Genomic DNA, 11,176 nt, shown 5'->3' on the forward strand with positions numbered 1-11,176 from the left:
GTAGAGATGAGTAGGATTGGTTAACACTGCTCTACACTCTCCTAGATAATGTGTTACTGTTGGTGGTAGTGGAGGACCAGGATTGGTTAACACTGCTCTACACTATCCTAGATAATGTGTTACTGTTGGTGGTAGTGGAGGACCAGGATTGGTTAACACTGCTCTACACTATCCTAGATAATGTGTTACTGGTGTAGAGAGGAGTAGGATTGGTTAACACTGCTCTACACTATCCTAGATAATGTGTTACTGTTGGTGGTAGTGGAGGACCAGGATTGGTTAACACTGCTCTACACTATCCTAGATAATGTGTTACTGTTGGGGGTAGTGGAGGACCAGGATTGGTTAACACTGCTCTACACTATCCTAGATAATGTGTTACTGGTGTAGAGAGGAGTAGGATTGGTTAACACTGCTCTACACTATCCTAGATAATGTGTTACTGGTGTAGAGAGGAGTAGGATTGGTTAACACTGCTCTACACTCTCCTAGATAATGTGTTACTGGTGTAGAGAGGAGTAGGATTGGTTAACACTGCTCTACACTCTCCTAGATAATGTGTTACTGGTGTAGAGAGGAGTAGGATTGGTTAACACTGCTCTACACAATCCTAGATAATGTGTTACTGGTGTAGAGAGGAGTAGGATTGGTTAACACTGCTCTACACTCTCCTAGATAATGTGTTACTGGTGTAGAGAGGAGTAGGAAGGATGCAGTCTCAGGTTTGGAAAGACTGAATTTATTTCAGCACCAACAGATCAAAGCGGAACAAAACCCAAACGTTGTTGTGCTCAAATTATATCTTCATTAACAAAAAGGCACAGGGTGAACTATATAAAGGACTCAGGAAATAGTAGGAGAGATTCCTCTCAGGAAAACAAGTAACATTTACAAATGACCGACAAAAAGGCGAATGTCAGAGGGAGTGTATATATACAGTGATAGAGGGGCGATTGGAACCAGGTGTGTGTAATGATGACGAGACAAGTCCGGGGGTTGATGAGTGAAGGGCGTTTGACAGCAGTAGGTTCGGCAGCAGCTAGAAGGCCGGGGGTTGATGAGTGAAGGGCGTTTGACAGCAGTAGGTTCGGCAGCAGCTAGAAGGCCGGGGGTTGATGAGTGAAGGGCGTTTGACAGCAGTAGGTTCGGCAGCAGCTAGAAGGCCGGGGGTTGATGAGTGAAGGGCGTTTGACAGCAGTAGGTTCGGCAGCAGCTAGAAGGCCGGGGGTTGATGATTGAAGGGCGTTTGACAGCAGTAGGTTCGGCAGCAGCTAGAAGGCCGGCAACGCTGAACGCCTAGACTGGACAGGAGGGGGAGCCAAAGCAAAGTCTGGTGTGACATAATGAGAGAAAATCAATAGAATATTTAATATATTTTCTCAAATTCCGTTTTCTCCGTTTAGTAATTTTCCAGGTTTCTGATATTGTCTCTGTTTTTCAGTTTTTCGCTCTCAAAATCACATTGTTAATAGAAAAACAACAAAAGGAGACCACTTTTGTCGTCTGAGAAAAATCTAAGACAGTTTCATTTTTGGGTGTAGATATCCTTTAATTCAAGTGGCACCAGCAAGAGCCTTGCTTGGTTAGTGGTGTCTCTGTAGCACACATGTGATTGCAGAGTTTGCTGAACAAATCACAACTGGATTGATGCAAATAATCATGATATCATTCTGCCAGGTAGGCATAGACTACTTTGTAGTTGACATTTAATTGAAAAGGTTTGTGGGAAAACTTGACTTAAATGTAAATGTAAATGTAAAACTTTTCCATCAACCAGAAGATGGTTGTCATTAGCATCATCGCTAAAAACTACACATAGTGGTAGACAAATGGACTCAGACAGGGGCATTTCCTGGCTGTTTCCTCTTCAGAAAGTTGAAGGAAAATACAAATCACTGAGGTGAATTTAAAAACGACTTGCAGGCAGTGGGTTAAAAATAACTATGACAAAAAAGGAATACAAATTATACCACCACCCAAAAGGGCACTTTAGAGACAGGAAGGGCAAAGGGGCATGTGCTCTACACAGGTAGAGTCCTATCTGTCCATGTTGCCTTTTGCAAAGTGGGCACTGCTTTATGTGCTAACACTCACCTAAATATCCCATATGCCACTGGGTGAGAAGTTTTAATTGTTTTTGGGCAGAATTATGTGAGGTGTTGTTAGCGATGAGCCTTGGTCAATTTGACGAGGATGGCATATTCCAAGCTAATGTCGCCCTCTTCAATCTGTCACCTAATGGGCAGGTCAGCCCTGGAGGAACGTTTTGGCTCTAAGAAGTAAGTTAACATAACATCTGGTTGTTTTTAAATTACTTTTTTTGACATTGCTTTATTTTTGTTCCAATCTGTGTTACCCACTCCAGTCAGCAGATGGCAATGTGAGTTTTTCAGGTAATGCTTCTTGTGTGACGTATCATTTAATGGACGGGGCGGGAGGCTTCTTCAACAGCGACAAAAGGCCTCTGATTCAACCAACGCGGTGGTTTGCTAGCGAACATAAAACAGGAGCATTTAAGCTCTTTAGACTAATCCTGTGTATATTATATTATATGGTGTTTAGAACACAATTCTGTTTACGTATCTAATAGTTCATTTTAACGTAATTTGCTTCTTAAATTAGGGAATGTGTTAACTTCATACTGCACTAGGCTAATCGCCCAGAGCATGAGCTCACTAAACTAGACGGAGAAAATAAGTTCTGGTGAAAGGAGAGGAAGAAGCTTTCAGAATGAAAAAGGAGGAAGATTCCGTAACATTGAAGGAGGAGAATGTAGTGAAAGGAGAGGAAGAAGCTTTTGGAGTAAAAGAGGCAGAGGAGGCTATCTCAATAAAAGAGGAGGAAGACGTTTTGGAAGTGAAAAGGGAGGAGGAGGAGTCAGAATATCCGATTACCATCAGTGAGTACTGTCTTTAAAAACAGGGGCACAAACAGCAGTTGTTGAACTGTGGGGTTTTAAAGGGGGATTCTACTGAAGTTCTACACATGAATATGTTGTTCTGTACTGTATAAGTTGTTAGTTTCAATCTGCCATTGGTACATCTTTTTTTAGGACCAGGACGTGGTCTATATTAAAGCGCACTTCATCTTGTATAACAGGATTTTACAATCCAATTCTGGTGCATAATTTCTACATAAAATATCAAAGGAATGCAAAAGGCACCCATTTCGTGGTACAACCTTTTACATTTGCATCACAAACCGTATTTTAAAAAAAAGCATAATGAAAGTGGCCAATTTAGGCCCTTTTTAGACATATCAATGTCTCTGGTAAGACCCTATGATTGCAATAGAAGATCATAAGTTGACTGTCTGTTTGATGTTGTCATTCACACAGGAGAGAGATGTGACTATCATGGATTCTCTGGGGAGCCTCAACAACATCCTGATGCTGACGAGGCAGAGAAGAGTCTCTCCAGAACAGAACACCAGATGGTACAGCTTGGTCTGGTCTAGCATACAGCTTGCTCTATCGGGGGCTGGGTTTCTGTAAAGCACTTTATGACAACAGTGACATCAGCATCCATAATGATATGTGTCTGTGTCCCCTCTTTATGGTTACCAGGACAACGCTAGCCCTTCCTCCCTCCCGGAGTCCCCGTGTCGTGCCTCTCCCGGTAGCGCCTTACTGCTGGGTATGAAGAGGTTGTCTGTGCTGCTGGTGGACTGCAGGAAAACAACAGGGCTGAGTGGAACTGTGAGAGGAGGAGACGAGAAGAAAGGATCAGATTTGACACATCAAAGTAAGTGCTGTAATTTAGTTTGGACAAATACAATAGATCTGCCCACTGGTATCTGTTACCAGGACAACCAGCAGAGTTCTGTTAGTTGACAGGAAGATAGACTGGTATCTGTTACCAGGATAACCAGCAGAGTTCTGTTAGTTGACATGAAGATAGACTGGTATCTGTTACCAGGACAACCAGCAGAGTTCTGTTAGTTGACATGAAGATAGACTGGTATCTGTTACCAGGACAACCAGCAGAGTTCTGTTAGTTGACATGAAGATAGACTGGTATCTGTTACGAGGACAACCAGCAGAGTTCTGTTAGTTGACAGGAAGATAGACTGGTATCTGTTACCAGGACAACCAGCAGAGTTCTGTTAGTTGACATGAAGATAGACTGGTATCTGTTACCAGGACAACCAGCAGAGTTCTGTTAGTTGACATGAAGATAGACTGGTATCTGTTACCAGGACAACCAGCAGAGTTCTGTTAGTTGACATGAAGATAGACTGGTGGATATGGATGTTATGAATATCATAACACTGAAAAAGGATTCTGCCAATGAAAAGAGAGAAACCAATAGACCATATAAAACCTTGATGAAAGTTAGCTTTGGAGAGAAAGTTTCAATGATCCGTTGTAAGGTGCTTGTTTTACAAAAACTTTTCCTTAAAACATTATGGATGTTACATTGCCTGTCCCAGTCAACTCCCCTATCTTTACAAGACTGTAGAACAGGCAAACTAAACTCAAGACACTGTTAATTAATTAACTAATATTGGAGGAAAGCTGTGATCAGGCTGCCCACTCAAGAGAAAGCTTTGAACTGTAACCAGTGCCGTCAACCTGGTTCAGGTTATCAATCAACCTACCAGGGTAGTTACAAACAGTAGAGGAATGAAATCATCCACATATTTTGATCATATCTTTACTAATGCTGCAGAAATTTGTTTGAAAGCAGTATCCAGATTCTTTGGATGTAGTGATCACAATATAGTAGCCATATCTAGGAAAACCACAGTTCCAAAAGGCTGGGCCTAATGTGCTATATAAGAGGTCATACAATTGTTTGTAGTGATTCCTATGGTGTTGATGTTGTTAGGTTCTTATTTTTCAGAGTAAATAACTCACGGACACTAGAGAAGCTTTAACCAAGTTGAATTATTCCCAAAGGTTTTGTACAGCTGTAATTCAGACAACCCAACATTTGTTCCATCCAGATATACAGTGGGGCAAAAATGTATTTAGTCAGCCACCAATTGTGCAAGTTCTCCCACTTAAAAAGATGAGAGAGGTCTGTAATTTTTATCATAGGTACACTTCAACTATGACAGACAAAATGAGAAAAAAATCCAGAAAATCACATTGTAGGATTTTTAATGAATTTATTTGCAGATTATGGTGGAAAATAAGTATTTGGTCAATAACAAAAGTTTATCTCAATACTTTGTTATATACCCTTTGTTGGCAATGACAGAGGTCAAACGTTTTCTGTAAGTCTTCACAAGGTTCATTGGTGGCTAACTAAATACTTTTTTGCCCCACGTTATATCTCACGTAAGACATTCCTCCTTCTCTCCAATCCTTACATCTTATGGTTCCACAGGAAGAGAGTAAAGAGGGTAACAGGATACCAAACCTTTGTCTCCCTGATGAGAATCTGTCCTGACCTCAACCCCTCCATCTAATCCACAGATGTCCATCTGTCTCCCCTGTTTCACACTTTGCTCTCCTCTCGTCACCCAACACATTCCGAAGCCATCTGTCTTTCTTCAGAGAACCATTAACTTCTGACATAACACCCAGTCTCTTTCACTTCCTATCACTTCTTTAATGTCTCCATGTTCAAAGTTAAGCCGATTCCATCAATGGAAACAATATCTGTTGGTCCGTGGTGTGTAATGACGAGCCACCAGACGCTGCCCTTGACACGTTTATGAAATTGCTTATCCCAGTTACTCATAAGCATGCACCCATTAAGAAAATGACTGTAAAAAACGTTAAATCCACGTGGATTGATGAGGAATTTAAAAATGGTATGATGAAGAGGGAGGCAAAAGAGATGGCAAATAGGTCTGGCTGTATAACTGATTGGCAAACCTATTGCAAATTGAGAAATCATTTGACTAAACTGAATAAAAAGAAGAAACTACACTATGAAACAAAGATAAATGACATGAAGAATGATTGTAAAAAGCTTTGGAGCACCTTAAATGACATTTTGGGCAAAAAAATCAACAATGACATGTCACTGGTGTCTGACAACGTGGATGGAAAATGATTGAGGATAATAGCGGCCGATATTTCCACTTCTATTCGCATTATCTTCAATTTAAGCCTACTAGAAAGTGTGTTCCCTCAGGCTTGGAGGGAAGCTAAAGTCATTCCACTACCCAAGAATAGTAAAGCTCCCTTTACTGGCTTAAATAGCCGACCAATCAACCTGTTACCAACCCATACATTTAAAAAAATAAATGGTGTTTGGCCAGATACAATGCTATTTTACAGTAAACAAATTGAGACTTTCAGCTTATAGGGAAGTTCATTCAACAAGCACAGCACTTACAAATGACTGATTGGCTGAGAGAAATTGATGATAAAAATATTGTTGGGGCTGTTTTGTTAGACTTCAGTGCGGCTTTTGACAGTATCGATCATAGTCTGCTGCTGAAAAAAACGTATGGCTTTACACCCCCTGCTATATTGTGGATAAAGAGGTTTTTTTTATATGTAAACTTTATTTAACTAGGCAAGTCAGTTAAGAACAAAGTCTTTTTTTCAATGACGGCCTAGGACTGCCTTGTTCAGGGGCAGAACGACAGAGTTTTACCTTGTCAGCTCGGGGATTCGATCCAGCAATGTTTCGGTTACTGGCCTACCGCTCTAACCACTAGGCTACCTGCCGCCCCAGAGCTACCTGTCTAACAGAGCACAGTGTTCTTTAATGGAAGCCTGTACAACAAAATCAAGGTAGAATCAGGAATTGCCCAGGGCAGCTGTTTGGCACCTTCTTTTTTCAATCTTTACCAACAACATGCCAATGACATTTGAGTTAAGCCAGTGTATCTATGTATGCGGATGACTCAACACTGTACACTTCAGCTACTACAGCGACTGAAATGACTGCAACACTTAACATAGAGCTGCAGTGAGTTCCAGAATGGGTGGCAAGGAATAAGTTTGTCCTAAATATTTCAGATTACCTTAAGTTACATGGCCTACTATGCTAATTCTGTAGCGGTATTGTAAGAGGGGGGTAAAGATAAAGATGTTGTCTGGGCGCCAGGCAGGTATTAACTCTAGTTATTAAAGTTAGTTATTACCTATTATAACATTATTACTATTATAAATATGATTAAAACTGAAAGGATGAGAGTAGAATAGAGTAGCGCTTCCAGACACATTCTAAACATGATAGAGTCTTAAAGGAGGACTGTAGCATCTAATGATGAAACATAATGGAGTCTTAAAGGAGGACTGTAGCATGGAGTCTTAAAGGAGGACTGTAGCATCATGAGGTGGTCACCTGAAATGCATTTCAATTAACATGTGTGCCTTTTTAGAAGTTAAGTTGTGGAATTTCTTTCCTTAAACTTTAATTTGGTTTATTGCACTTGTGAATGCATGGAAGTTAATTATTTCAAATAAATAAATATTTTGCGCTCTGCAATTTCACCGGATGTTGTCGAAACGTTCCGCTAGCGGAACCCCAAGCTATAACAGGTTTTAATGTGTTTGAGCCAATCAGTTGTGTTGTGACATGGTAGGGGTGGTATACAGAAGATAGCACTATTGGGTAAAATACGAAGTTCATATTATGTCAAGAACAGCTCAAATAAGCAAAGAGAAACAACAGTCCATCATTACTTTAAGGACCACCACAGGAATGGGAGACCCAGAGTTACTTCTGATGCATAAGTTCATTAGAGTTACCAGCCTTAGAAATTGCAGCCCAAATAAATGCTTCACAAAGTTCAAGTGCTTTGTATCTTGTGCTTTGTATCTTCGACGTAAAAACAAGTTTTGGACTTCCACACAAAATTACTTCTTTAGTTATTTTATGTTTAAGGAAGTGTGTAGGTCACATTCTGTATCATACAGCTATGAAAGTTATATATTTAGAACTACCTGCTCGATTGGATTCTAGCGACGTCTGTGTCTTCAGTGTCCTAGAACTGTCTAGTTTTTTGTGTTCTGACTTGTAAAACAGGATGAATAAAATAAGTAATGTAAACATAGCAGTAATTGCCAGGAAGCTCTACATTTATTTTAAAATCACACTATAATTGTTAAAACTGGCCTCAGGTTATTGAGAGATCTGATTTAGGATTTACCCTCGTAGCAAGGTTGTTTTATCATGTGGAGGTTTCATTTGGGTCTCTATTTAAAAATAACACAGTGTCTTTGGCAGGAGAACGACCAGACTCAGAGGAACCAGAGCCAGGGACATCCAAACCAGCAAGACGACACCAGTGCTCCCACTGTAGAAAGAGTTGTAACCGGTTATGGGACCTGAAACAACATGAGAGAATACACACAGGGGAGAAGCCTTACCACTGCTCACAGTGTGGAAAGTGTTTCAAAATGTCACGGGACCTGAAACGGCATGAGAGAATACACACGGGAGAGAAGCCTTACCACTGCTCCCAGTGTGGAAAGCGTTTCAGACAGCCAGGGCATCTGAAACAGCACGAGAGAATACACACAGGGGAGAAGCCTTACCACTGCTCCCAGTGTGGAAAGTGTTTCAGACAGCCAGGGCATCTGAAACAGCACGAGAGAATACACACAGGGGAGAAGCCTTACCACTGCTCCCAGTGTGGAACGTGTTTCAAAATGTCACGGAACCTGAAACGACATGAGAGAATACACACGGGAGAGAAGCCTTACCACTGCTCCCAATGTGGAAAGTTTTTCAACTGGCCAGGGGAGCTGAAACGACATGAGAGAATACACACCGGGGAGAAGCCTTACCACTGCTCCCAGTGTGGAAAGTGTTTCAACCAGTCAGGGGAGCTGAAACAACATGAGAGAATACACACATGGGAGAAGCCTTACCACTGCTCCCAGTGTGGAAAGTGTTTCAAAATGTCACGGGACCTGAAACGACATGAGAGAATACACACGGGAGAGAAGCCTTACCACTGCTCCCAATGTGGAAAGTGTTTCAACCGGTCAGGGGAGCTGAAACAACATGAGAGAATACACACAGGGGAGAAGCCTTACCACTGCTCCCAATGTGGAAAGTGTTTCAACTGGTCAGGGGAGCTGAAACGACATGAGAGAATACACACCGGGGAGAAGCCTTACCACTGCTCCCAGTGTGGAAAGTGTTTCAGCCAGTCGGGGGGGCTGAAACAACATGAGAGAATACACACCGGGGAGAAGCCTTACCACTGCTCCCAGTGTGGAAAGTGTTTCCGCCAGTCAGGGGAGCTGAAACAACATGAGAGAATACACACGGGAGAGAAGCCTTATCACTGCTCCCAGTGTGGGAAGTGTTTCAAACAGGCAGGGCATCTGAAACGGCACGAGAGAATACACACAGGGGAGAAGCCTTACCACTGCTCCCAGTGTGGAAAGTGTTTCAACCAGTCATGGGAGCTGAAAGGACATGAGAGAATACACACAGGGGAGAAGCCTTACCACTCCTCCCAGGGTGCAAAGCTTTTGCCCATTTAGGAAGCCTGAAATAACACATTAGACTGCACACAGAGCGGAGAATGCTTACAAAAGCCCAGACTTAGGGAAAATATATCACTCATAACAGTCTTTTAAACGTCATTAGAGAATCCACACAGGAGAGAGAAATTACTTCTCTTAGCGTGTATACTGATATTTCACATCACATTGACTTAATATTCATCAGAGTACATACACAGTGCTCCCATTGTCTTATATTGTTGACTGATAATGTGTTTACTTGTTTTTACCATATGAAATTAAATGGTACAAGGTATACTCAAACATATATTTGTTTGTTTTTATTAGAAAACATGAATTTAATATGGAGTATGTCACTTTGAATATAAAGTAGATCAGATTCCATGTGTTTAAATGGTCCTTTTTAAAACTCTTTGTGTGTGTTTATCTGGGTGTGTCATTCCTCCAGCACTACAGATAATACAGTGATATTTGGATGTGATGCATTTGTTCCATTGTTTACATTTGCATTGTTGGCCCACTGATGATTTAATGAAATTCAAATATTCAGACTGTAACGGAAAATGTTAATTGTATGTGTGTCCACATAACTGATTATGTGACTAACCTTGTGAAACTGTCCTATTATAATCTCCTGTTCTTTGGACCATCATTATGTGTTGCAAACCAGCTGCACCTGCGTCCTTGTATGAATAAAGTCCCTCCCAGGAACAGGAAACTATAAAGATATGTGCTCATCACCCAATGCTTTGGAATTCAGACTGTCTACACTGCGCTGTGCAACTCTGTTATTCTCTCTGAGCTCAGAAATAAAGAATCTTGGTTTGACTTGGACTCCAGCAGATGCTTATTTTATAATATCCACCTCAACTCTCCCACGGATTGCTGTTTATCATTGTCTCAATGAAGAGTTCCTCGTTCAACTTTTCTGGGGGCAATTACAAGCCTCCCACTGGTTGAATAAACGTTGTTTCCACGTACTTTCAACAAAACAAATCCATGTGATGATGATAGATGTAGAAAACTGATTGGATTTGTAAAAAGCCATCAACATCAGTTATTTTTAGTTATTTTTCATCCAACTGGCAACCTAAATCCAATGACAGGTGACATTTTGTGTTGATTTAATGTTGAATTCACTTTAGTTGACGACTCAAAGAAATGTAAATAGAAACTAGATGTTGAACTGCCGTCTGTGCCCAGTGGGCTGGTTTGAATACGTGGCAGGTGTTGGATCAATATCCACCTTAGTAGCTAAGTTTCCATGTAATTTGAGACAGATTTTCATGTGAATATTCTAAAATCTGCATAAAACAATATACGCCTTTTCCCACCAGAAATGTTTCTATCAAACAGACTCATTGCAGATAAAAGGCTTTGCGTGACAAAACTTAAATATACATTTTTGAGCATAAAGGAGTTTCCACCGCTATTTCTCGCTTAAACATTTTTACTGACACAAAAAGACCCCACCATGTCAAACGAACTAACATATCGTCTGTCGGCTTTTATAAAATTGTAAAGGCATATCCTGTTTCCATCAGCCTGGTCATTACTTTTGAAATGGTTGGATCAATATCCACCTTCATGATATGGATGAACCTCTGATAATCAAGTGATATTTAGAATGTCTGAGTAGTTCTATATGATGTCATAATACACCCCTCTGATAATAGGTTGACTGGGGAGGTGATGTACCACAGTCAAAGTCCTGCAATAAGAGCTAAGAGACTAATATTTGTGTAAACTATATAAACTGTTTACAATTTGGCTCATGCATCCTCC

General features: G+C 40.9%; 1 protein-coding gene across 1 annotated transcript; it reads left to right on the top strand.

The window, feature by feature from the left end:
* The first annotated feature begins 570 nt into the window (after positions 1-570).
* On the top strand, positions 571-10,219 carry LOC129846079 (zinc finger protein 345-like). The gene is made up of 4 exons (XM_055914068.1): positions 571-2,899; positions 3,338-3,435; positions 3,566-3,743; positions 8,139-10,219. Exons 1-4 carry the CDS (start codon positions 2,731-2,733, stop codon positions 9,407-9,409), a joined length of 1,716 nt encoding a protein of 571 aa, XP_055770043.1. The 5' UTR covers positions 571-2,730; the 3' UTR covers positions 9,410-10,219.
* The last annotated feature ends 957 nt before the right edge of the window (positions 10,220-11,176 follow it).

The sequence above is a fragment of the Salvelinus fontinalis genome, unplaced genomic scaffold (genome assembly GCF_029448725.1).
Source record: "Salvelinus fontinalis isolate EN_2023a unplaced genomic scaffold, ASM2944872v1 scaffold_0446, whole genome shotgun sequence".
In the NCBI taxonomy this organism is placed as follows: Eukaryota; Metazoa; Chordata; class Actinopteri; order Salmoniformes; family Salmonidae; genus Salvelinus; species Salvelinus fontinalis.

Excerpts from the sequence above, each read along its gene's own strand:
- LOC129846079 (XM_055914068.1), top strand. The coding sequence starts at position 2,731 with ATGAAAAAGGAGGAAGATTCCGTAACATTGAAGGAGGAGAATGTAGTG. Across the intron at positions 2,900-3,337 it reads AGAATATCCGATTACCATCA|GAGAGAGATGTGACTATCAT; the intron begins GTGAGTACTGTC and ends TCATTCACACAG. Across the intron at positions 3,436-3,565 it reads CCAGAACAGAACACCAGATG|GACAACGCTAGCCCTTCCTC; the intron begins GTACAGCTTGGT and ends TATGGTTACCAG.